Source organism: Carassius auratus, unplaced genomic scaffold (genome assembly GCF_003368295.1).
Source record: "Carassius auratus strain Wakin unplaced genomic scaffold, ASM336829v1 scaf_tig00214327, whole genome shotgun sequence".
NCBI lineage: Eukaryota > Metazoa > Chordata > Actinopteri > Cypriniformes > Cyprinidae > Carassius > Carassius auratus.
This window is the reverse complement of record NW_020527617.1, coordinates 316,607-344,242: the sequence shown is the minus strand read 5'-3', so window position 1 is coordinate 344,242 and position 27,636 is coordinate 316,607. Positions and strand designations below refer to the sequence as shown.

Sequence of the window (27,636 nt, the reverse complement as noted above, 5' to 3'; positions counted from 1 at the left end):
GCATTAAAATAATTGAATTGACTGAAAGCAACTGCTAAACTAGATGTGATGTGTTCTAATCGAGTCTGAGCACAAGGTCAGAATTAAAATGTTATTTTTTAAATACTGTTTCTGTAAAATGGGTAATTATCATTAATGTCCAAAATTGTTATTTATATTGTCTTTTTTTTTATTATTATTATTATGATTCCTAGAAAACCTATTATATTTAGCTTTCTTTTGTTTTGTGTGAATATATTCACATGTTCATTGTAGTCTCGTTTTAATGAATAGGTGGAGGATAATGGTTGCTTCATGATTCTAGGGGGGTGAGATACAGTACGGAAATCATACTTAAATGTTAGTGATAGTGGAAAGGCATCATAAATTGTCCTAATTAATACTACTACTAATAATAATGTTTTATTTAAATAGCTCCTTTCTAATATTCAAAGTTACTTCATAAAGACAAGGAATGACATAACAGATAAGAAAATTTAAATTCAACACAAATATGGAAACGAAAGCAATCAAACCACAAATCAATAGAAAAAAATGTCAAGTAAAGTGGTAAAATTATACAAGGTTTTAAGGCCAACTGGTTGACCAGTCATTCAGATAATCCATCAACTTTGTTGATTTTAAAGAATTTGTCTGCCTGCTGGCTCATGGCACAAAGAGCATCACACATGCCAGCTCAAGGGAGCACTAGAGCGGCTCACTATCAAAGGCGTCCGTGCCACAGTTTCCCAGCACCATATCAGTGTAATTGAGCAGTGGTGTGCTGTCAACAGCAGTAACACATTCCTCTCTCTGATGTTACATCCCTAAAAAAAGATCAGTTGGACTCTGCAATTAGCGCCTATGAAAAAAAGAGACAAAACGCAAGCCGGGTCTGAAGCAATCCGGAGCCTTTTTGAAGGCAGACTCTAATTATACATTCTGAAGGTTTAACAAAGCAAATGCTTTGATTTCCCCTCCATGTAATTGTTACCAGATTCAACTCAAGTATCTCGTTTCTGTTCTGTTGGAGGGAAGCCAGGCAAACGAGGCTATCACGCAGCCTAATCTCATTAGAGAGACGTTGATTCCAAGCTGCATCCCTCCGCCGCGTATGTTTCTCATCGTGGCACGGGGGGCACTCGACCACATGTATTCTCCTCCTCTGGACTTAATATGTCTGATGTATGGAAGCAAGAACGCTTGGCTTCCTTTTCACAACTGCCATGGCTGATTCAAAACAAATGTCCCACTGTCACAAGAGCCTCGTTCAAGCACCTTCAGTCACAGTAAATAAAGTTTTTTTTGTGGCATGTAGAAATAATTTAGTTCCTGTTTTCCAGTAACGAATGGCACCAGTCACTCTCCCACTGCACTGAATGGAGCTCCATCTCCACCCAATGGTTTCAGCAATGGGCCTTCATCATCATCATCATCCTCGTTGGCCAATCAACAGCTGCCACCGGCCTGTGGTGCAAGGCAGCTCAGCAAGCTCAAACGCTTTCTCACGACACTACAGCAGTTCGGCAATGACATCTCACCTGAGATAGGAGAACGAGTGCGTACCTTGGTGTTGGGGCTTGTGGTAAGTCCACAGTCACAAACTATGTGGCACTCACTGGCTAAAATGCATCCTCTCTTGTGTATATGCATGTCATTGATCTTATTCTGAATGATTCATCCGTGCAAGTTTGATTTTTAAAGTTTCACTTTGCGTGAAATTACATTTACAGGACTTTTCCAGTCATTTAAACAGCTTAACCCCCACACTTGCAAGCTTGCATTCACCTGTATCTGAAATCTTAAATTCCAGTCAAAAACCAGTGAACTGAGCCTTAAGTCCCCAACCTATATTTTTTTATTTTTTCATAATCTGTTTCACACAGATGTACACCACAATATGGAAGAAAATCATTACTTCCATTTCTGCACATTAAAGGGGGAAAGGCAAGAATTTTATAACATAGTGTGAAGTGTATATTCTGACTCATTCTTTAGAGAAAAAAAAAGTCTCTGCCAAGATACTAGTGTTTATTGTATTCTGAAAAGTTTGCAGACAGTAGAAACTGATTTGCTTTGCTTTCTTGCCACCAAAAAGGTCTTGATAGCAAATCTTGTTTGGCTTTCATCATAGAAAATAAAGGCTTGTCCAACAACAATAAATCAAATAGAAAACATAACTGAAAAAAAAAAACAATCCACTTGACAAGATGTGCACCATAAGCTGTACCACAGCAGTGTTTTCGTTAATAAGTAGTTATGGAATAAACAATAACGAAATAGCAGCCTGAGGGCTGCTTTAATTAGCCATTCCAAAGGAAAGCTCTTTTTTTAAAGCATGCATTTGTTTATTTTTTGCTGTGTCTACATGCACAGGCTTCCTTGTGTCCCCTTGGCTTCCGTGGCTCTTTTTAATTCGCTCCCCACTCTGCCTTATTGAAAAGAGTGACACACTTAATTAGCGCCGCGGATGCTGGAGAAAAGCTCAGGAGGCTTTCTGGCTGTCAAAACAGGCCGCTGCAATCTGGCCGAACAGATGTAAGCCTAATGTAACAAAATTCAGGTCTGGGAAATGAGGGGAGAAAAAAAAGACTGTATTTTCCTCAAATGTACGACTCCTTGCTCTCTTTCCAGTCTTTCCTTCTGCTAGCTCTCTTGGAAATAACATGTAGAAATTGAAAATAGTGTCCTATCAGTATGTTAAAAGATAATTGAAATTAGTAATTTCTCTTTTTATACTGCCGAGTTTAACAGGGGTGAGATATATATCAGTTCGGTAGGGAATATGTTTTTTTTAAGTTGCATACCTTCTGTGTGCGTTATGATGTTTATGCCATGTTTTATCTCGCAGAGCAAGATGTGCAGTGATGCTGCATCTGTAGTTTTGTCTGCATACATGTTTGTGCATGTGTTTGTTGATGCAATGGTGATCCGGTCAGCGCATGCACATGTAAAAGCCTCCAGATCAAACTTCCCCATACGAGGCCTTTCACCACAACCATCCATACGCCTCCCATTACTGTCTTTAAATCATTCAATCTTCAGCAGGATATAGTTTTGCCTCCAATAAGTAATATTATCACATAATGTTTTCCACATGTATTCATGTCTTTTTTCCTCTCTCCCTGCAGAACTCCACTCTAACCATTGAGGAATTCCACTCCAAACTGCAAGAAGCGACCAACTTCCCACTCCGACCTTTTGTCATCCCCTTTTTGAAGGTATTGCACAAGCAATCTGGAAAACATTTATAAACAACTGAGGCACAGATGTACATATTTCTCCCAGCTTTCGATTTTTTTCACCCCTCACTTTGAAATGGCCTAAATGGAAACAGTGGTTTCCTCGTGAGCAAAGAGGCATCAGGTTTCTTGATCACTGGGATATTTTTTTATTTCTCTTTGGTGTAATGATGTGAACCTAGATTAATCAGTGTAACAGCACCATACGGGCCCGTCCCACTACACAGTGTCTCTATTTATTCATGCGTGCCGATGGACCCCCTTGTTCAGCCTATTCACACACGCCGAATTTTGGAGGGCAGGGCACATCTGAGACCATTACCACAGTAAGACGATCTGTTGTCTGGGAGAATATCAACCTTTGCCCTCTCTGCTCCCCATTTGTCACTGCAGCTCTTATTTCATTACAGTTAAATGTGTCTCCGGGCCTGTTTATGTTGGAGCACTTAACACGAACCATTCAAATAAACACTCTGCATATTATTCTTTCGACCAAGGGAAGTATTTGAGTTACACATGCCATACTTTTGTATCACATAATCGTGTTCAAGATTAAAATGATCGTAGGCTGCAGAGCGTATGTATAATTAGTTAATTTATGACATATGTAACAAATAGACATCAGCGCCTGATGGAGATTAAATTCCCATGAGCATATGGTGACTGCTGTATCCATCCTCCCTCAATCGTTAGCCATTCGTTTTAATCTGCTTGTAAGTGACAGCTATTATGCACGGCGCTCCAACCTACCCATTCCTCCCCCTCTTTGTCTAACCTCCACCCCCTTCCCCCTGTTTCCCATCTTTCTCTTGCGCTTTGCGTTCTTCCGTCTTCCTTTCCATAATAATGAAATAAGCGACCAGTGGAGATGGATCGAATCTGTGTTGTTTACTCCATTAGATGATGATGGAAAGGGATCTGTCCGTTTGATGTGGTCTCCGTTCGAAGGCATTTCATCTTGTCCACTGCGGCTCTGTCATAAAGAAATTGGACCCATTAGGGGTTGCGCCCGGTCACTGACGGATGCAGAGAAGCATACAGGGACACTTCCCTGACTCGCTCACTCTCACAAAGCTCCACGCCATATGGTTGATGCAAACATGCAACTTGTGGTTTTTTTGTTTTGTTTTTTCTCGCTCTTTCTTTCTCTCTCGTCTAATTTTAGTGGTTTTCCTCCGAGGAGCCTTTAATGACAAATACCATATGGCTGTGGGAACAGGGGCTTTTATAAGTGTGCAGAAGCGCAGCTGCAACAATGTGCATTAGCAGCGTTTTTTCATTAGGCTAATGTTGTCTAGCGACCCTCCCGTCAGAGTTGGGTTTTGCGGGGAAGTGTTTACAGGAAGGGCAGCGTGCATCACACTAATGATGTAATCCAAATTCGACACCAGCTGACGGCATTTGTGCTGATGGCTTTTGTTTATGATATCTCTAAATGGATTCCTCGTCAGATAAATTTGTAATATTTAGCCGCCGTTTCATTCAGCAGGCTCCATAAAGCCTGTAAGCACGTGTGTTCCTCTGCGGCTCTGTGCCTCATTGCTCAGAGACGTTCTCAGCGTGACACAGACGGCGCTTCACCAGCTAGCAGTGCAGAGGAAGTGAGGATTACATGTACGTGGCAAACTGCTTTGTGGCTTGTGTTTGATATGCTGGTTTCCAACTAATTGTGTGCTAATGGACCACACAGGAGCTGAAGAACACACTCAAGACATAATCGAAGAAAATGCCAAATCACTGCATTTTTATAAACATGTGGGATTTAATTAAAACATTGATAATGATAAACAATAAAACTGCAAACTACTGTTCTAACTGTTATTGATGAATAAACTTTTCTCATTCATTATCTTGAAATACACTGCTAGAATGGCTTTCTTCCTCAGTATTTCGCCTTGTTTTCCAGTAAATAAAATGTCTAAACATTCTTAAAACAAGATAAATTCAGATTGAAAGTAAATTAAGTGAGTTTAAACGAGACATCAGCCAATGGAGTAAAAACAAAACTTAGTTCTAAGAGAAAATAATTTTTGCATTTTACATGTTTTATGTGAACTGAACTAACTGTGAGGACCTCCATTTAATGAAAATCTGAGGTCACTGAGGGTCAAAGCAATTTCACTGGCTTCTGGTAATTATCATCATAAACTACTAACAGACCTTACCTCATACAGCTGGTGACCAGGCGCTCTTTCATAAACAATCTCCATCATCATCATAAAAATGTATCAGAGTAACTTTTATTTATTTACTTTTTTCATATTTTACTGTTCTGATTTTTGCCATTTAATCTCCATCATAACTGGCGGCCACGTTTTCTTTAAAGTCTGTGCTTACGTTGTACTTCGTTCAATATTCAATCAACGCACTGCTCCTAATTTTAGCCATTACATCACTGAAAAGGCGCACAGTGGGAGTACAATGGAGAATATTCCAGAGCTGAAAGGATGTTTGATTATAGTCTTAGATCAGAGTCACAGGCCATAGAGAAAGAAAGAAAGAAAACAGAAATAAAGAAATCTTGTGCTGTTCACCTTGTGCTGTTTAGATGGTGCAATAGTATGACAATCCCTGGATGGGGGATTCACAAAAACCTTTCATCTGCCGTGAAAATGCTCCTCAGTGTGTCTTTGAAGTGGCAAGGCCTGCAAGTGCTTTTGGAGAAAGCCAAGCCAGCTAGTATTCACGATGGAGATGCAGAGGAAATGAGACAGAAAACAAACGCCCCCCACCCCTCAAAACCTTCTGCTTTGAAGATGTCATTTTCTATGTTGACCATGATTGCTCATATGAAGGGCCCGGGGCACTAATGCATGTTTCAGGTCACAATAGAGTGCTGCTCAGAACAGCACGAGTGTCTTTATTTTGGAAGAATGTACCTGTAATGATAATAATGAGTAAACAAAAAACGGTGTTTAGAGCCTCTGGCTATGTACAGCTTCACAGTGCTGCATCTGCTCAACACATCCTGACCGCTATCTCCCCCTACAGGCCAACCTACCGCTACTGCAGAGGGAGCTGGTGCACTGTGCACGACTGGCCAAGCAGAACCCGGCTCAGTATCTCGCCCAACATGAGCAACTCCTGCTGGACATAAGCACCACGTCACCTGTCGACTCGTCTGAACTCTTGATGGATGTCAACGAGAATGGCAAGAGAAGAACGCCTGACAGGTGAGCCGAACTGTAAATGAACATTATCATCAATCAGTCATGTAGTTTTGTAGGTTTTCAAACAATCACACTATATTTTCACTTGAAGTCACACTATAAAACTAGAGAGGCTACATGTCTGTTGCGGTCTGAGAGAAAACATAAAAGCGTTTATATATAAGTTCACTCCCAGGAGCGCAGAATGATTTCCTCTTTTGAGTGAGGAAATATGATTTTTAATGTGCTATCTTATATGAATACATATGAGCTCAGGTCCCCGTGGTTATTAGAGAAGAATATACAGCTCTCTATTTTTCTCTTTCTTTCTATCTTTCTTTTTTTATGTAATACCTGTATTTTTGTGTGAGCTCTAATGTATGGCTAGGTGAGTCTGGGGACATGGTTGATAACACATACAGATGAGACTCAGCTCAGATACGGCTGGCTAAGCGCTTCTGTTTCTCAGCTCGACTCAACTCTCTGCGCTCAGAATGAGGAGGTGCAAGAGAGAGAGAAAGCAATATTGGAATTTGAAAGGGAGCAATGCTTTCCTTAATCACAGAGCACAATGTACGGTCACTTCAGTCTGATTAATATCAAAGGAATCGGGAAACTGCGGCTACGGAGAGAAGTGCACCCCACAATGCCTTCTTAGTACGACTCTCCTCATTTAGAAGAGAAATGTGTGCTGAGACTTATTTGAATAAAATATTCCATTGTGCTGCATGACCCCTATATATTTGAAAAACAAAAAAGGATGAATTCCCATTGAAATGAGGTTCATATTCAGTTCACAGCTTTTAATGATCCCCACAAGAGTCTCGTAAACTAAGGTAATTTAAAACGTAACTTAGAATTTCAAATGCTTACACACAAGGACTGTCAGTTAGATCTTCCTTGTAAAAAAGTAAAATAAAATAAAAAGTTTGGCCTCTGTAAGATTTTTTTTTTTGTATTTAAATGAAGTCTCTTATACTTGATAAATGTTAATGAAGTTAATGAAGAATAGATAGAATTAGAACAGGTATTCAAATAAGTGAGACTGGAGTAAAATAAAGGCATCTGTGTTTGGAGGTTTGGGTGGAGGAGAGAGGTGGCTTTGAGGAGCATATGGACGGTGATGGATGCACATTAGCAGCTCATAAAAGCAGTTCATTATTTTTCAGAGGTAACCGAGGGACAACCGCCTCACAACACACACACACAGTGACTCACATGAGTACCAGCATCTGTGAACACCTGGACCCGTGACACATGAAAGTGAAGGGCAGAGCAATGTAAAAGCCCTAGGGATTAGGTGCTGTGAGTGAGTCCTGTAAGTGCACATCTCTTAGGGTCCTTGTGTGCTCTTTCAAGACCACTTTTTACTGACAACAAAGTGCTTGATGGAGACATAGAAGCTGCTTTTCTACTTAGCACATTAGATGATAGACTCTTATTGCCTTTCACATTCTCCTTCAGTCCTCAGCGGAGGACAGTACATTACATCAGTGAACACACTGTCCTCAGAAACATGCATAAAAAAAAAACTTCTATCTATCTATCATAACATTTACACCTGTGTTGCGTTCTTACACTTCTGTTCCTTCCTTCCTGTTCCTCACTCTGGATTCTTCTGTCTCTCTCCAGAACCAAAGAGAACGGCTTTGAGCGGGAGCCGCTCCACCCTGAGCACCCCAACAAGAGGCCTTGCACTATAAGCCCTGGCCAGCGCTTCAGCCCCTCCAACGGGATCTCCTACCAGCCGAACGGCCTGCCGCACCCCACCCCGCCCCCTCCACAGCACTACCGTCTGGACGACATGGCCGTGGCACAGCACTATAGAGATTCCTACCGCCACCCCAACCACCGCGAGCTCCGTGACCGCCCTCGACCGCTGGGTAAGAGAGGGCAGATTACAGTAGCATCTGGGGACAGTCATTTATAAGAGCTTCACTGTGCTGTGAAAGATTGTTAGAGTCTGAGACATGCAATATAAGCCGCCTTTGCCATAGCTGCGGTCACCAATTCCTCCAATCCTCAAACTTTGTGAATAACATATTCCATTTTAATGCAAGACCCCCTAAATTTTGAGGGTAAAAACAAGTTTTAAATAAAATGAGGCTCAAATTCAGTTCATATCCTTTAATAGACCCCAGAAACATAGTGTGTCAGACTAAAAAGTAAAAGGGTACTTGCTTAATTAAATAAGTATTAATAAATTGTAAATTAAATTAATGATAATTAAAATCAATGAAAATAACAAAAACAAACAAATAATATATAGATGTGTGTGTGTGTAAAACTTTTAATACATTTCTCAGATTATTTTCAGAAAATAAAAGCTAAAAAAGCCTCATTATCCGTGGCTGAGTTTGCCAATGCTGCAAATCCTCAAAAGTCCACTGCATGCCACTCAGACTCTTAGAAGTTAAACCAGACGGGGCTTAGTTGGATCAGGAACATAAACTCCTTTAAAAATAATTTGAGGTTTACTTAAAACCAACTTTCCATATCGGGTTTAAATGTGCTAAAAATACTCAAGCATGTTAGCCGGTGATATATGCATAAGCGTGGCAGCTCTGGTGCAGCGAGGAGAGAGCGTGCCCGCAGGCTGCACAGGAGAGAGGAGTGAGGGATGAGAGCATGTGAGGAATGAAGAGTGTGTGAGCGATGGAGGATGTCAGGAAGCGGGTGAGCTATGGCTGTGAAACAGACGGGCAGGACATGCTGCTGAGGGCAAGCAAGAGAAATGGAAAACCGAGGCCCAAATAGTAACACATTTAACACTCACTCTCTCTCTCTCTCTCTTTCTCTCATTCTGTGTCAGGGATGCACGGCAGCACTCGTCCGGAGGAAGTCATAGATCACAGACTCACAGACAGAGAATGGGCAGAAGAGTGGAAGCACCTTGACCATGTAAGAAAAGTAATAACATTTTTTATTACTATCCAAAGTGTGTGTGTGTGTGTGTGTGTGTGTGTGAGAGAGAGAGAGAGAGAGAGAGTGAATACGACACAAGAAGTGTGTTTGTTGGTATGTTTCTGTGTTTGTATGTGTTTTTTTTTTAATTTACCATTCTTCTAAACATTATATTGAGCTCAACTGGAGATTTATGAATCCAAAGATTTCTTTCAAAGTCTCCCAAAATATCTATATTCATTTGGACAATTTTTGTCTAACAAGTTTTAGGAGACAAAAACAGTTATTATTTAAGTTGTAAGTCTCCTCAGTTATAAAAGATCATCCTCAGAGCATGAACTTTTTTGTCAGGGGTTGGCATTAGTTCTTCAGTGACTGCAAACATATAGAGGAGTATGTCAACATTAAATGTAAGCCTTTAGCATTGTGTTTTTATATCTAAATTGGTCATTTCTGTTTAGAGCAGATGTTGTGTTGGTAACACACTGCCTGTATCTCCCCCGCAGCTCCTGAACTGCATTATGGATATGGTGGAGAAGACACGGCGCTCTCTGACAGTGTTGCGTAGGTGCCAGGAGGCTGACCGGGAGGAGCTCAACTACTGGATCCGTCGTTACAGCGATGCTGAAGATATTAAAAAGACAAGCAGCTCCAGCAGCAGTCAGTCCAGACAGCAGAGCCCCGCCAGTCAAGAAAGTAATGCTTTAGGTAACACTTATTCAGCACAAGAAGGTGTCTACATCACCTAAAAGGCCTCATGTTCTATTTTGTTCATCTGTTTGTATATAAGCTTGATATATTTGATCTTAAAAAGAAAAAAATTAGTCAATTGTCCTGATGTTAATTTAATGATCTATAATTTATTTTGACTGGTAAAATGGTTGTACCATGTATTGAGTTCATTGTAAATGAAGTGTCCTTTCGTCTCTCTCTCTTCCAGACATCCATCGGGAGATCCTTCACAGACCTGTGTCTGGATATGTCCCTGAAGAAATCTGGAAGAAAGCCGGTTAGCATGCGGTCTTTCTTCTTCTTATTTTTAAATATGTACACACACTCATAAGCACAGGTGGAAAATCAAAGATAACTTATTCAGACAGCTCTTTCAAAGCCTGTAAATTAAAAGCTCTCTGAAACTCAATCAGTCAGTCAGTTAGTTATTTGTAAGCAGAACAGCCAGGTGGGAACATTGTTTTCCTGATATCACGGTTGTTCTTGTGAAAAATCTGGGGATTTTTTTTCATCAAATGCATGTGACCTAGGCTTGCTGGTTGTTATAAAATAGTCGACGAAATTGACTACGCCACCCACAAATTCTAGGACGTGGGACCCTAACAATGATCTAATCTCTTTTTTGTTTTTCTTTGAATCACACAGGTGGTTCAAATAAATGAACTAGAAGCCAGAGTACAAAAAGGGTTGCTTTATTTTCCAGAATGAGCAAAATTTTATCTTCTCTTAAGAGTAGAAGGACTTGGTAAAACCATCCATGACACCAAAGAAACCAATAAAAAAATAAACTAATTACAACAATTAAACACCACTCTGAATGGATTTAAAGTAAACCAAATTAATTTCCAAAAGAAATAACACTCCAAACAAATCGAAATCTAACAACATTCAATAAGAGAAACCAATCATTAGACTGATATTCACATTAATTAAACAGAGAAATCATACTTTAACCCAAAAGAAAACATAAGAATGGCACTCAAAATAACACCCAAATCAACCTAGAATACTAAAATGGGAAATATACCACATGGGAGGAAGAAAAAAACAAACCCAAAAGTCAAACCCAATCAAAAAATATAAAGAAAATAAAAATCAAACCCAATCAAACCATTATACGTAAAACACACAAATCAAACAAGGCCTCCCAATACAGCACTCTACCATTCAAATAAAACAGGCAGATCCTGCAAAATGAATGCCACAAATCAAAAAAACCAAAACAACCAAATCCCAAGTTTGGTGGGGAAAAAAACGATGGCCACTTGCCAAAGAAGGTTTTGATGTCCTGTAATTAAAACCATTTAAATTTTATTACACACCACATTCTACATTTAACAATCAAGAAAATACTCACGTTGCTAATGTATTAATGCTCCTTTAAAGGATACTTAAAGTGTATAAGTCTTTAAAAACTAGCTTAATCATTACTTACGTCCAGTGGTCGTAACAAAGCGCAAAATGACAAGTGCACTCTGCTCTCACCTCGATCATTAAAACCGGAACAATCCTACAACACATTTACTATGGTAAATGCGAATCTTACTACCAAGCATCTCCTTTACGATAAACATGATTAAAACAACAGGTTTACTCACTCCGAGTTTTCGGACACAATAGGTCAAGCCGTTCCTTCAACGCGCCAGCAGAGGAAGAAACACAAACTCGCTCACCAAGCGTAGAACGAGAGCAAACGCTGTTTCCTTGACGCCCGCGAGACTTTATACGCCACCTACCCATTACGTCATCTACCTACCTAACCGCACAACATACTCATACCGGTTACATCCACCCCCTCCTTCAAAGATCACCGTCCCGGTGACAACATTTAACTCCATCATAACCAATTCTAATCCCAAGGTCTAAAAGGGACATAGAGGGAACTAACGGAGGCTGAATTTGGTGGCCTTTGATTTTCCAAGGATCGCACTGGTCTTGGTAAATTGAATACATTTGAATGCTGGCCAGCCCTCGTCCTAAGCGACCGGCGTAACAAAGGTTCCGCCCGTTCTGGCTCGGATTCTCGTTCTAAAAAATCGAGGTGAGAGCCAGGGCCCGATAAATCAAGTACCTGCTCCACTGGACACTGGGACTCTGGGGGATGAAGGACCCCAGTTAAACATTGGTCTGGCTCCGACTCACCCAAATCCTCCCTAACAGCTGCCACCGAACCTCCCTCCTGGGCTACATGAAAAACCACAGTCTCTTCCTCTGACATTTCCTCTTCCTCAGCTAATGGTCTCGGATGGTCGTACTCTGACAGCAATCCTACAGGGGGGGGAATATTTACTACACCCTCACTTTTATCCAAGGTTACGTACCCATCAGGGAGCTCTCGCAGATCCGAGCGATGGACATTCTTCACGTGCTTCATTGTGTCTTGTTGTCTTACCTTATACACAGTGCCTACCATATCTAAACACTCTACCACCTCATACACCTTGGAGCCCCACACATCTTGGATCTTATGCCGGCTTGGGAAATGATTCTTACACAGAACCAACGTACCAACTGGCAAAATAGGCACAGACACTGGATGATGATGTGCTCGCTGGGCTGCTGCCACTCCCAGCTGTTCCCTAGCCTTAACATATACAGAGGCCAGATGGTGCCGATGGCTCGCCACCCAATCCTGGGCAGTCACTGGAGTGCCTCCTTCCTCCATCCCTAGGAGACCATCCACAGGAAGTTTTGGCTTCTGGCCAAACATAAGTTCATAAGGGGAGTAACCAGTGGACTGATGGGCACATGTATTATAGGCAAAAAGTAACTGAGGTAAAGACTGCGGCCATACCCTTTTCTTTTCGATGGGCAAAGTACGCAATAAATCATGCAAAGTGCGATTAAATCTTTCGCACTGCCCATTTCCCTCAGGATGATATGCTGTAGTCCTACTCTTCTGAATCCCATAAAGGTGGCACAGTTGTTTAAGCAATTCTCCCTCGAAATTCCGCCCTTGGTCCGAATGGATGCGTTTTGGCACACCATAAACATAGAACCACCGCTCCGTCAAAATGCGAGCCACAGTACTTGCCTTTTGGTCTCGGGTTGGGTACGCTTGGGTAAATTTAGAAAACACATCAGTCACTACTAGCACGTTCTCACATCCGTTACTGGCCCGCTCCAAAAGTGTAAAATCAATTGCGAGAATTTCCAAGGGCTTTGAAGCCATCAAATGCCCCATGGTTGTACGAACTTTGGGGCGTAAGGCTTTAGAGACCACACAACGCTCGCATTTGATACACCATTGCTCAACATCCTGGCGCAACTTAGGCCAAAAACATCTCTCCCTCACCAAGGTGGTTGTCCTCTCTATACCTTGATGCCCATGATGGTCATGAAGGCTCTCCAACACTTCCTCCCTTAGAACCTCAGGCAATAAAACCTGAAGCACTCTAACCTTCCCTGGAGCCAAGAAAACTTCTCTATACAAAACACCATCTACTTGTCGAATACGTTTCCATTGGCGAACAAATTCCATTACTTCCCTAGACTCCCTTGCCCTTTCATAACGAGTAGGGGCCACTCCTCTTTGCCAATATTTCAGAAATGCAGCAATATGCACATCTGCCGCCTGAAGAACTTGCATATCTGCCTTTTCACGACAGGGCAGAGCTGCTATTTCTGAAGCTTGAGTACAGGTCGAAGCAGAGCTCAAACACTGAACTAAGGAAAGTTCCTGAGGCAAAGTGATACCAGAAGCAATTTCCCTAACCCTTTTAGGAGCTAGATCCACAGGAAGACGGGAGAGTGCATCCGCATTGCGATTGGCTGTCCCAGGACGATATTTCAGCTCAAAATCAAACAACGCCAGCTGTGACGCCCACCGCTGCTCTACAGCAGCCAACTTGGCGGTCTGAAGGTAACTCAAGGGGTTGTTATCTGTGAACACCACGAACTTGACACCCAGCAGATATTCCCGAAACTTCTCGGAGATGGCCCACTTAAGAGCCAAAAGCTCCAGCTTCATGGAACTATAGTTTAACATATTTCTTTCTGCAGGGCGCAAGCCCCGACTGGCATAAGCGATAGGCCTCCGCTGGCCCTCCTGTTCTTGAGACAATACAGCACCAAGACCAACCTGACTAGCATCTATCTCTAACACGAATGACTTTGTGAAATCAGCATAGCCTAAAACTGGGGCCTCTACCAGTGACTTCTTCAAAGCCACAAAGGCATTCTCCGCCGCCTCTGTCCATCGTCCTTCCAAAAGGGTGTCAGTGCCTGAACCCCGCTTCTTACCCTTACCTTGGAGCTCCCCTACTAATCTGTGTAGAGGTGATGCTAATTGAGCAAAACCCTCTACGAACCTTCTGTAGTATGATGCAAAACCCAAAAAGGAACGCAACTCCAAAAGGTTACTGGGTCGCTTCCAGTCAACTACAGCGCTGATTTTCTCTGGGTCAGTGGACACTCCCTGGGAGGAAATTATGTGACCAAGATACTTAACCCTTTCTTGAAAAAATTTACATTTTTGGAACTTCAATTTCAGGTTATTTTGTTGAAGACGCCCCAAAACCATCTCCAACCGTTGAAGATGTTGTTCAAAGGAACCAGAAAAGATGACTATGTCATCCAAATATAACAAAAGGGACTGGAACCGTTGATCACCAAAAATCCTTTCCATAAGCCTTTGGAAAGTACTGGGTGCATTGCACAAACCAAAAGGCATTCTGTTGTATTCAAAGAGGCCAAAAGGAGTGCAGAAAGCAGTCTTCTCTTTGTCCCGTTCGATCACTGGGACTTGGTTGTACCCACTCGTCAAGTCAAGAGTAGAGAACCACTTAGCACCAGTCAGCGCATCAAGTGATTCCTCAATCCTTGGAAGTGGGTAAGCATCCTTCCGTGTTTTCGCATTGAGTTGGCGGTAATCCACGCAAAGACGGATACTCCCATCCTTCTTTTGCACTATCACAATAGGTGATGAGTAAGGACTAGAACTAGGCCGAACTACACCCTGCTCAAGCAGCTCACTAATATGAGTTTTGACTTGCTCATACTGAGAGGGGGGCAACCGGCGATAACGCTGCCGAACAGGAACATTGTCTAGCACTGGGATCTCGTGTTGGACTAGGTGAGTACACCCCAAGTCACCCCCTTCTTTGCTAAAGACAGAACTAAACCGGGTCAAAAGGCATTTAACCTGCTGAGACTGCGTAGTGGATAATGAAGGCCATAACGCCTCATTGAAATCCAAAGATAGCCCACTACCTGCCTCCATGACCTGATTACAGCTCACCATATCCTGGCTATTCACGCTCTCCCCCAACGCAGATTCCAAAGTTGACTGCAGATTGACCACATACAATTGGCCCAAAAAAGTTTTTGGCCTAAGCCATTGGTCCTTTTCTCCCAAGTTTACCACCGGAACATGAACTACGCCCTGCTCTACTGGTAATAAACACTTTGAGATGAGGATATTCGCAGGTAGTATACCATCCTCCCCCATTGGAGGCTCCAAGAATACAGAAGTAATAACACGTGCCATACCTTGACTGCGACTTATAGGAACCCATTGCAGGGAACCCGCTGGCACACGTATAGCCGATCCTGCCCTTACAACTGCCTTCCCCAAGAACCCAGACTCGGCAGTAAGAGCTAAACTTTGGCACTCCAACAGGGCCTGCTTCCACTCCTTCCCGGCTTGCTTAACTGCGGGGGAGGAAAATAAACGCTCTTCGTGTTGACAAAAAAGCTCTTGATAGCAACAATTCAAAACATTCATGCCCAAGAGACCTGGGACTGCAAGCTTTTGTTGCCGTATAAGAGGATCTAGTGGATCTCTCATAATTAGTATCCCCATTTTAGGGAGGATCCTACCCAAAACCTCGACTTCCAGCTCCAAGTAACCACAATAGGGAATGTCCAGCCCATTTGCAGCCTTCAACCGCAACCAGCTACAAGGTTTCAAACATTCCCTAATATGCAGTGGAAATGCAGACTCAAAGAAGCTCTCTGTGACCATTGACACCATAGACCCCGTGTCCAGTAAGCAGGGAGTTTTCACCCCCCCAAAACAAACTTCCACTATAGGGCACTGCCCAATAAGTTGGACCCAATCTTCCTCAAATACCCCTTTAGAGCCAGAAGAACCCCCCTCTGGTGTCAAGCTCCCAACACCAGAGGGTGCTAGTTTTCCGGCTGCTCGGGGGTTTCCCGTACAACCGTTCGACCTTGCCCATGGGATGACGGTCCCGGACCAATTCCTACACCCTCTCTCACATTCACGTGCATGCCTGCCAAGTCAGATCTGCAGAACCTTGCAATATGGCCAGCTTTATTGCAACGCATACAGATTGGCTTGCCGTCGGCTTGGAACCGGGCAGAAACAGGCCGTGAGCCTACAGCACCCCCTACAGGATTTGATGGATTTATACTCAAGTGCTTCAAAATAGCATCCAACTGCGTCTGTTGCTTACGGAGACAATCTTTAAGCTCACCCAATTCATTAGTGGATTCAGAGGAAAATTGAGTTGACCTATACGTACCCACCACCTGAACATCTGCAGTACAAGAATGAGCTCGAGGTCTTATACTAGGAGTGCCTCCCTCATCTGCCCACCGTATAGCCTCAGCACGAACCTCTAGGAACAACATCTCAGCATTCAACCGTACCTGTCGTTTCAGCTCCCTACGAAGGGTATTATCCCGCATGTGTTCAATAAACTGATCACGTAAGGTGTGGTCGGGGTTACAAATGCCTGTCAAGTTCTTACGTTTCATTGCCTCCATTAGAGCCATGAGGGCGTGCGAGTATTCACGAAGCGATTCTCCCTCTAGCTGGCGACGTTGAAAAAACTGCTTCTGCAAACCAACCAAAGACTGAGAACAACCATACATCTCAAGCAAGATTATAAAGATTTTTTCAGGATCATCCCGGTCGCTAGATGGGTGAAACTTTACTTCAGCCTTCGCTTCTCCATCTAAAAGATCATAGACGAACAAAGCTTTCTCGGCCACTGGAACCGGCCGAACGATCAAAGACCTACGTACTTCTTCAACCCAGTCTTCTGCCGTCAACAAATCAACAGACCTCCTCCCAGAAAACCTGGGACACTTTCTTTCACGTGGAACATAAACATAACGTTCAGATGCCGGGATGTTAACAGATGGACGGGCACCAACATCCAGTCTAGAACTAGCAGATTGAGCCTCATCAACAACCTCAACAGGCCTCCTTACAAGTTCTTGCCGAAGTTGCTGGTTATCTGTCTGCAATTGTTGTACCAATTCTGTCAAGACTTTAAGTTGTTCCTCCATAGCAATCTGTAACATACACACAAAAGCAAACCAGAAGACAACTGATGATAGATAAGGATCACCGCTCGTAACAAAATTAAATTCTCGGCCAGTTGCGACCACCGTTTCTTTCCCCACCCCACAAAATACACACTCTAGAACAATACAACCATTTGCACTCAGGCTTCTTTAATGTATGGGACCCTGCCGACTACGCCAAGTGTGACCTAGGCTTGCTGGTTGTTATAAAATAGTCGACGAAATTGACTACGCCACCCACAAATTCTAGGACGTGGGACCCTAACAATGATCTAATCTCTTTTTTGTTTTTCTTTGAATCACACAGGTGGTTCAAATAAATGAACTAGAAGCCAGAGTACAAAAAGGGTTGCTTTATTTTCCAGAATGAGCAAAATTTTATCTTCTCTTAAGAGTAGAAGGACTTGGTAAAACCATCCATGACACCAAAGAAACCAATAAAAAAATAAACTAATTACAACAATTAAACACCACTCTGAATGGATTTAAAGTAAACCAAATTAATTTCCAAAAGAAATAACACTCCAAACAAATCGAAATCTAACAACATTCAATAAGAGAAACCAATCATTAGACTGATATTCACATTAATTAAACAGAGAAATCATACTTTAACCCAAAAGAAAACATAAGAATGGCACTCAAAATAACACCCAAATCAACCTAGAATACTAAAATGGGAAATATACCACATGGGAGGAAGAAAAAAACAAACCCAAAAGTCAAACCCAATCAAAAAATATAAAGAAAATAAAAATCAAACCCAATCAAACCATTATACGTAAAACACACAAATCAAACAAGGCCTCCCAATACAGCACTCTACCATTCAAATAAAACAGGCAGATCCTGCAAAATGAATGCCACAAATCAAAAAAACCAAAACAACCAAATCCCAAGTTTGGTGGGGAAAAAAACGATGGCCACTTGCCAAAGAAGGTTTTGATGTCCTGTAATTAAAACCATTTAAATTTTATTACACACCACATTCTACATTTAACAATCAAGAAAATACTCACGTTGCTAATGTATTAATGCTCCTTTAAAGGATACTTAAAGTGTATAAGTCTTTAAAAACTAGCTTAATCATTACTTACGTCCAGTGGTCGTAACAAATCGCAAAATGACAAGTGCACTCTGCTCTCACCTCGATCATTAAAACCGGAACAATCCTACAACACATTTACTATGGTAAATGCGAATCTTACTACCAAGCATCTCCTTTACGATAAACATGATTAAAACAACAGGTTTACTCACTCCGAGTTTTCGGACACAATAGGTAAAGCCGTTCCTTCAACGCGCCAGCAGAGGAAGAAACACAAACTCGCTCACCAAGCGTAGAACGAGAGCAAACGCTGTTTCCTTGACGCCCGCGAGACTTTATACGCCACCTACCCATTACGTCATCTACCTACCTAACCGCACAACATACTCATACCGGTTACATGCATAAGAGACTATGTTCATATTAAAGAAGTTGAAACACTATGGAAAAAAGAAATGCACAAGGTGCCCGCAGAACAAATATTAATAACTCAGCAAAAACTGAATAATAAATAAATTCATATTTCTAAATAAAATAATATTATAATAAATAATCAGGAACTACTGGAATTGTTTAATAAAAATACTTCATTGAAAAATAAGACTTTATAAAAAATAAAAGTCTTTCAAGGGCAAACATAAGATTTAGTTATCATGCATTTAATGCATATAACCAATATTTACAAACCAATATTAACTAAAAATGTTAAGAAGCTGATAAAAAACTTGGAAGGTTTAGTGGGTTTCAACATTTTTGTTGTGCTGTTTTGTTCTGTGGCATTTTGTTTGCCTCCTGTACTGTCATGTTCCCTGAGTCGTGTTTTGGGCAGTTCAGTCACTGGCTTCACTGGAAGCACCTCTACACATTCCAACAGTGATGTCAGATCAGAAAGCTCCTTTATTGCTCTGGCTGAACAGGACACTTAAGTGCTCCCAGCCTTTACATCACTTCAGCACCACTGCCATTAGCTGTGCTCTCCACGACACTCTGTTTTATCACAGCAGAGGAGCTGGTTATAAGATGGATAAAGATATTAAAAGGCTTTGTTTAAAGCTTTGCAGTTGATCTGTGTGAAATATGACAGGTGATGGATTCTGTAATGGCAGATTGTTTACCTTATAGACACTCTGATAGACAACCGACGCATCTGCTAAAGCAGTTTGTCTTTGCTGTGTGGTCTTACCAAAGGTTCTATAACAGTGAACAAACCTTACCATGAAAGTGACGTTACAAAAGACTGCTCGTTTCAGTTAATACATTGCCTCGCATCACACAAGGTGATAGTAACACCCTAAAAAAATGAGCACAGTTTGAAATTCCATCTGCAGTAAAATGTATCAGGGAATGTTTTGCATTTTCTGTGACCTCAGCCAAACCACCATGGTTTCACAACTCTGTCTAGTCTTGATGAAAGTGTCCCTGGCTGTACAACCCTTCATATTTAAGACTGGGGAGGAGGGTCCGTACAACTGCAGCCATCCATTTCTGCAGAACAAGAGACTACCTTGACAGTTTAGTCGATTAAAACTCGTTGAGAACAGCATGCCTTTTTCTTAATTCCCCATGCAAAAAGTGTTTAAGAGTCAGAACTGCCTTAAAGAGGTCTTCACAAGTTGCCACAGTGTAATAAGGGGTGAAGGTTTTCCTGCCAGAATTATTTACGGTTAATGGGATAACAATGTAAAAGCACAGATAAAGTACGAGTTCAAGGAAATACATTTATACTTCAGACGGAAAAAATATCAAGGATTACCTGTAATCTGCCTTGTCTTTGGTTTGAGGCAAAACAAAAGCACTTTTTCTTGTTTATTTGTGTTCAGCAAACACAGAAAGTCATCTGAGCCCATTCAAATAAAAGTGGATGTTTCTAATTAATCCCCAGATTCATCTCTCAGCTGCTTTTGAACAAAACAAACCAAATGGATCAATTCAACAACATAAAAATAAATTGCAAAATAATTAGCTGTTGAGTTACTTGAATTGAATTAAAATGTCAGATACTATTGTAAAGTGACTGTGTATATATATATATATATATATATATATAGAGAGAGAGAGAGAGAGAGAGAGAGAGAGAGAGAGAGGTTCTTAAAGGTTTTTGGCATAAGGACTTTAAACTTTTTGGTTGTGTATTAGTGAGGTTTTCATGTTTTAGTTTAGCTGGACAAATCTTTACAGCAGACAGTAGGAGGTTGTGGCCTATTGGTTAGAGAGTTTGACTCCTGACCCTAGAGTTGTGGGTTTGAATCTCGGGCCAGTAATACCACGACTTAGGTGACCTTGAGCAAGACACCAAACCCTGAACTGCTCCCTGGGTGCCGCAGCATAAATGGCTGCCCACTGCTCTGTGTGTGTGTTCACAGTGTGTGTGTTCACTGCTGTGTGTGTGAATTTGGATTGGTTAAATGCAGAGCATGTCTTCTGAGTATGGGTCACCATAATTAGCTGTATGTCACTTCACTTTTGTAATGTTTTATCTAGTTGGAAGTGCTGCAGGTTATATGTTATATTAACATCAGTTAACATTCTCTCTGAACTATTTGCTGGGCTTCTGTTGCTGTGCTCTGAACACGTAAAAGCACTGTGCTCTTTCTTTCAGAAGAGGCTGTGAATGAGGTGAAGAGGCAGGCCATGTCTGAGTTGCAGAAAGCTGTGTCAGAGGCCGAGCGCAAGGCCCACGAGATGATCAGCACTGAGCGAGCCAAGATGGAGCGCACGGTGGCAGAGGCCAAGAGACAAGCGGCAGAGGACGCGCTGTCAGTCATCAACCAGCAGGAGGACTCTAGTGAGGTAACAGCTTGGACGCCTACTGCCACATTCTTATTATTATATTAGTGAACAGCTGCAGCATTCACATACTGTACAATGATTCATGGGGGTGGTGATATATTCCATAATTTATTATATTTTGCATAATATATTATCTTGGGGATTTTCTTTTTTTCATGTAATATGTAGATGCCTGATTTACTTGGCTGGGCTGGGCTGGGCTGTTTTATTTCCATAGCTTACATCTGATCTCCTCAGTATGGAAATCTTTTGGAAAACATAGAGATCATATGAAAAGCACAGGGGGAAGAGAAAGTGTGTCCCAGATAATTTCTCATGCAGCCCAGTGTCACGCAGAGCCGGGGAATATAATATTGCATTTATCACCTCAGGCAGAGCAGAGCTTTTCTTCCTCTAAATGAAACATGTGGACAGTTAAGGTGGTACTGATTTGGATGAGGGAAATTGGGAAGGGAGCGCTGAGTGTCTGCGCACAGCGGGGGTACGGCTCGTTTAATCAGTTAACAGAGAAAGGCAGCACGCATCCGAGTTTAATTGCACAAACCATGTTTATGCACGTCCCCCTGGAGGATTGAATCGGTAGCTTTTTATAACTTTAGCTTCTTGTCTCTGGAACGCATTTGAGACTTTTTGATAATTGCTCTTATTTGGCCCAGAGACAAACAAAAAAGAGGCCACAGTGGTAACCTGAGTTTCTGTGTGATCTTTAACCGTTTTGTAGTTAACCTGTTACAAATGTGTCCTCACGTAGCGCCATGTGGAACTGGGTAAAATGACTGCATTTTTCCCGAGCTAGCTCATCATTTCTGTGTTTTCAATGCAGGGAGATCCAAAGAAAAATAAAGCAGAATTCTCTATTTAGACTTAAACTCAAATGGGAAATGTTTTCTGCAAATGAGCCGAGACTTTTCTAAAAGGTCTATGCATCTATTATTTCCTTATTGGGATAATACCCATGGAAAGAAGTGCACATTTTTTTTTTAAATATATCACAGTTTATCCTCCTCCTCCCTCTTTCTTGTGCAGAGCTGCTGGAATTGCGGGCGCAAGGCGAGCGAGACCTGCAGCGGCTGCAACACGGCGCGTTACTGTGGTTCCTTCTGCCAGCACAAGGACTGGGAAAAGCACCACCACGTATGTGGCCAGACTCTGCAGGCTCAGCAGCAGGGCGAGACCCCCGCTACCGTCAGCTCCTCAGCCACCCCCAGCAGCGGCGCCGGCAGCCCCGCGGACACACAATCCGTCGCTACTCCTCGCTCAGTCACGCCCGGCACACCCTCCACCATAGAGTCCACGCCGCGCTAGAGCCCCGGGAGGGCCATACTAGATGCCTCAGCCAACCAGGGACTGACTCACCTGCCTAACTTGCTCCAAAATGCTAAATCTAGCACACTAACAAAGAGAGAAAACTGTACTTAGGGCGATCACCCACAGGAGGTCCATTTCGGGTCATATTGACTTGCCATGATAGAGAACGCAAAGATATTCTTTGTTTGAAATTCTCATTGTTCTTTATTGTCACTACAGCTATTATCGATTACTGTTGATAATGTCTTTTATTGTTGTTATGGCTCTCTTACATTCTTGTAAATAAGAAGACAAATGAAGTAGACAGCCAGGACCTCTCGATGAGTATTTGACCTCCACTTCGTTCCGTTTGTTTGTCTGTTTTTTTTTTTTTTTTTTCTCCTTCATTCCGTTCTTAAAGCTCTTTATCCAGTAGCTGGGAAATGAAACTTTTTGACCTCATTAAAAGACACTTTAAATGACAAAAACCAAGGAAATACTTCATAGCTGATGAAAGCAAAGACTAAGAATATTATTAAGACAAAAAGACATGCCATGGACGGCATCTGTGTTGGACGTGGTGGAGTAGACGGCGGACTGAACTCTGCAGATGTGCAGCAGATTGTGAAGGAACGCAGATGTTCGTCCATCTTCTGCAAGATAATATCCAGGTCAATGGTCTGAGAAATAAAAAGCTGTTTCACTGAGGAATGTAGGGGCGAGGAGGGCCCGTGCTGGATGTTGAGTACCGCACCACATAATGAAGGATGCGCTCTGAGCCCTGATCCCAAATCAACTCCATCTGCTCCCAAAACAGGAAGTGAAGTCATGGGCCCACCAGAGCAGGACTGTCAGAACCTCACTATGACAGCCGCTGGGAAACAAAGGGCTGAGAAATTACCCAGAAATCCCAGGCTTTTGGAGCCAGCCCAGAGCTCCTCCTATCCTCGAATCCCACCATCAGTCCTCGTTCTGATTCTTTTTGCCCTTCTAGATCTCATCGTGTTAAACACTTGTGTCCTGTGCCGCCTCCAATGGTTATTTATTGTACATGTGCTGGCCAATTTTGACGACGCATTAATAGTTTAAACCACGATCACAACTTTTTAGTCTTTCTAGGTGCAAAAAGGAAGAACATATTTTCTCTTTTTGTCTCTCTCTCTCTCTGGCAAGCTGCTTTTCTATTCGTATGTGTTTGTGCTAGTCCCCTTGTAATTCTCTAAGAAGAAAAAACACTTTTCCCATTGTCCTCGAAAGACAGACGCTATCTCTCAGAGCTGCTACTTCAGTCTCATTCAGATGTTTTTCTGAGAACTAGCATGTTACATGGAATGCTAACATAAATGTTTTTGTACATGGGACGTACATAAATGTATTTGCACTGTCACGGTTTCTCTCAGCATGCTTTTTTTGGCAGAATGGAGCCTCACTTCACAGGTTATCTTTGGAGTGCTTCGTTACTTATCTGTGATTTTCTTTTCTTGTAAAAAAAAATGTAGAAAATCTATGGGAAAAAAAGAGAATCACAAGTATCACAATCTGCTTTTGTTAAGATTTTTTTCTAAACATTTTGCTTTGGATAGTTAAGGACAGTGCATGCATTTGCATACTGAACGCTATGGTGTGTGTTGTTTTTGTTTTCTACAAAAAAAAAAAGGAAAAATACAAAAATGTAAAATACACTAAGAAACTAACTTTCCAAAAGCAGAGGTGAAAAACAGACAGCTTTAACACTGCAGAGCACCAGGATACACAGTATTACAGAAAAATTAACATGGAAGACAGCCAAAGACAGACATGAAGGACCAAAACATGATTTTATCCAAGATTTAAACATGGCAAAAGAGACCTTCTTGTTTTCTCAACGTGTTTATCAGGGGAAGCCACATTGAGCAATGTTTCCATTCGAAAACCTTTAACTCTCCCCTGTCCAGAGCCAAGACCAGCCCTGTTCAGCTCGTAGGGAGGAGGAGCCACTCCAAACCATGCAGCAGTTCCTAAGGAAAGAGGGTTTCACGTGTGGATGATGCGGTCTGAAAGATTGAGCAATAATCGTACAGGTGCAGGGTGAGGTTTCACAACCATTTTATTGTCATCGTTTTTCCTAACGTATCATTCCTAGAAAACGGATTTGTGATGAGAACGTCGCTCCACAAGGCAACCAGCCCAACCGAACCGAAGCTCTTCTCGTTCATGAATGGCGCATAACCAAACCTTCAAGTGTTTCAGCTCAAGATAAAAAGCCATGTGAGACTCTAAAACTAAACAACCTCGTCAATGGCTTAAAAGGAAGAGGGGTCTAAATGGGCACTTAACTGCACTCTGACGGTTCACGTCCCCCAAACCATGGTGCTAAACTCTGCATTTGAGGAGTGGCTGGCTCTGGATACACTCCAGGCATGCTATGGTTAAATAATAAAAAAAAAACTAAGGTGTAAGACACCTGTCTGCATCTCCAGAGACCCTGCCAGCTAAGCTGTCTTGAAACACTAGTGTAATATTTTTTTTAAATACATATAGTTAGTGTAGTAAGTTCGATCAGGGAGACCTGAATAAAATAAGCAAGGGTGAAGCGTTAAATAACTCCTTCTCTTTCCCAGTCTATTATGTCTGTTTTGCTACAACCTTTTTTTCCTCTGTGGCAAAAAGTCTAACTCTACCTCTGACAGCACGTTAGGAGAACCAGTCGCTGAGCGGACACTGGTCTAGTCAAACCAAATGGGAATGAGAACAGGACTTAAACCCAAAGTTAAAAGCTCATATAGCTGCAAACCATATCACTACTTGGTAACAATGCAGACCTCATGAGAAAAAAAAAAATTGAATACATAAAATAAAATAAAAACCTAGAAAAATAAGTTATGTTCTTTTTAAGTTTGTCACACAAAACTCAAAGTAAAAAAAAAAAGATTTCAGAGCGTTGACTCCATTTGATATACACTATAATTCAATACATGGTTAAAGATGAGAAATGTGATATATTCTTATTGCCCTCCTCTTCTCCCGGACCACCTTTTCTTCTGTCGTGAGACACGCTTGGCCGCTGGTCAGTGTCATTAGGGTTCGTGATTATGAGGGATTCGCTCCAAACGTGAGCGAAAAGTGACACTGGTGAATTTGCGCATGCCTTGTTTGCCAGGTGATAAGTTTTTATTTTCTCCAGTTTGTAAAGTGAATTAAACTTTGGGACAATAAAGTAACGGTGGAAAAATTCAGTGAAATAAATTGGTCGGGTGGGTTCAGGACGGGCAGTTGTAGGGTTCTTCGAAAATCTTTATTGTGGAAAAAAAAAACTCATGAAAGTCGTTGTGCAATACTTAATGTAAACATGAACCACAGGTTTCAGGAGGGCTGCTGGGAGGGTGTGGACTCTCACACCTTTCAGTATACTCTAGGGGTTTTGAGTCTATGGCAGAGCTGTGGTTTCTTGTTTAATCTCTTATTTTATTCTCTCATTTTTGGGGGCTGTAGTAAATGGTCTGTCAGTCTGTGAATCTTTGCAGTATGATTCTGATATTGTTGTATTCTTTACTGTGTAATAAATATGTTCATACCTGCATTGGAGGCTGTGGATTTCTTTTTGTCTTTGTTTTAAATAATCTAAAAGCAAAAGAACCTGTTGCATCTTATAGGTGAGAATACATTCTGTTTGGACGCATCATTTGCATTCGTTCATTTACCAACTTACAAATTAGAAATAAAAAAATACAAATTATATTCATTCTAAAGCGGCGGTAATACAAAGTTCCAAGATTAATTAAAGGAGTAAAGACTAAAATAGAAATACGAAAAGACTAGTAAAGGTTAAAAGAAGATTTTTTTAGTTTGTTTGTTTGGTCACAATTTTAATGGTTTTTGTCATGATTTCAACTTTGTGTCATAATCTTTTTAGCCTATAAATGTGTGTTATCTCATAATTTTGACTTTGTTTCTCATAACTGTTACTTAATATCATAATTATGATTTTTGCCAGGCATAATTTATTGTATTTTATTTTTTTGAGTGCAGTCTATAGAAACCACAAATGACTGGAAATGTCATAGAATATGTCAAAATGTGTTAGAATTGTATACTTCAAAGCTTGATTAATAAATGGCTTTTTACAACACATATACCTAAACCAAAAAATATACTGCAAGTAAGAAGTGTACTGTTAAAGATTGAGTAAATTGTATATCGGTATGTATGCATATATGAGTCGAGAAAAGCTTGAAGCATTGAAAAGCCCTTTCAAATGCCTGCTAAACCCAAAATAAGTGGCCTTTGGAATTGAAGAGTAAATGCTTTCTGAAGGGAAGCTATTAGCACGGAAGGTCTGTATTTAAAGTGTCGCTTAATTCCCATGTCCCCCGTTTTACCTAATGTTGAAATGTTAATATGTCCAGTATTGAGCCCATTTTGTCCTGAAATGTGACAGCAACATTGACAAGGAAACACACTACAGTAAGTCAAGCAATTACCTCCGAAAGGCTTTATAAATGAACCCTGGGATTCGTCGATCTCTCAGCCATGACAAAACCTTCAGAATCACACGACTCTTCTGAGAAGTCAATGCTTTTCTTAAGCCCTCACACTTCTTATCTGCATTTATCACCATTTAAGAGATCATAAAGCTATGGGTGAGTTGAAACACTGTGATATTCCTGCCACTTACCACCTTCCACGTTTTTTATCAAGCTGATAATTGAGAGATAATTGACAGACCCTCAATTAAGCAAGGTCTGGAGAACTGTTCTCTGCTGATAACAATACAAATGGATTCTTCCAAACAGAGAAAAACAGATGTCTCTATTATTTGAATGCTTCACCTTTCCCAACTCCATTAATTGGATCTTGGATCACAGTCAGAGGTGCATAGTGCCTGATAAGAAAAAGGTTATTAGTAAAGTGGCCTGGAGGACCAAGCCGAGGCCTAGCCCGGGCTGTGCGAGATAAGATAAGCCCATAATACCCGTGTGTGCATGTGCTCGTGAGCGATAGGGCTGCCGACTGCCTCCAAAACACTCACGCGAGGAAAAGAGCAATACTCCGACGAGATGATAGCTAACGCGGGGTATAAATTCGGCTTCCAGGGATGGAACGCAGGATTAAACTCCATAAAGAGTTCGCCTCTAAATGGTTTACATTTTTTGCCACTAAATCAAACTGTGTCGCAGAATTTCACCGTGCTTTTTAGAACCCGATATGCGGCGAGGAATATTACTGTAGGCCTACAGTGACGGAAGAG

At 41.6% G+C, this 27,636-nt stretch overlaps 1 protein-coding gene and 1 long non-coding RNA gene across 6 annotated transcripts in view; one reads left to right on the top strand and one right to left on the bottom strand.

Moving 5' to 3' along the window:
• LOC113091883 (protein CBFA2T1-like) overlaps nucleotides 1-25,968 on the top strand; it is a 63,302-nt gene extending 37,334 nt beyond the window's left edge. For 3 of the 5 annotated variants that reach the window (XM_026257555.1, XM_026257559.1, XM_026257558.1), the window contains 9 exons: nucleotides 1,323-1,564; nucleotides 3,111-3,200; nucleotides 6,213-6,394; nucleotides 8,003-8,253; nucleotides 9,183-9,280; nucleotides 9,781-9,982; nucleotides 10,215-10,283; nucleotides 20,932-21,122; nucleotides 22,149-25,968. In XM_026257555.1, coding sequence (XP_026113340.1) covers nucleotides 1,323-1,564; nucleotides 3,111-3,200; nucleotides 6,213-6,394; nucleotides 8,003-8,253; nucleotides 9,183-9,280; nucleotides 9,781-9,982; nucleotides 10,215-10,283; nucleotides 20,932-21,122; nucleotides 22,149-22,427 — 1,604 coding nt within the window. In that variant the 3' untranslated portion in view covers nucleotides 22,428-25,968. The remainder of the gene's footprint in view (nucleotides 1-1,322; nucleotides 1,565-3,110; nucleotides 3,201-6,212; nucleotides 6,395-8,002; nucleotides 8,254-9,182; nucleotides 9,281-9,780; nucleotides 9,983-10,214; nucleotides 10,284-20,931; nucleotides 21,123-22,148) is intronic. The other 2 variants (XM_026257557.1, XM_026257556.1) reach the window with 2 other exon arrangements.
• LOC113091884 (uncharacterized) lies at nucleotides 10,572-11,788 on the bottom strand. Its single transcript, XR_003287464.1, has 3 exons — nucleotides 11,605-11,788; nucleotides 11,442-11,516; nucleotides 10,572-11,294 (listed from the first exon to the last, which is right to left on the bottom strand). It is a non-coding gene; the product is annotated as an uncharacterized LOC113091884 (long non-coding RNA).
• Nucleotides 25,969-27,636: the final 1,668 nt, after the last annotated feature.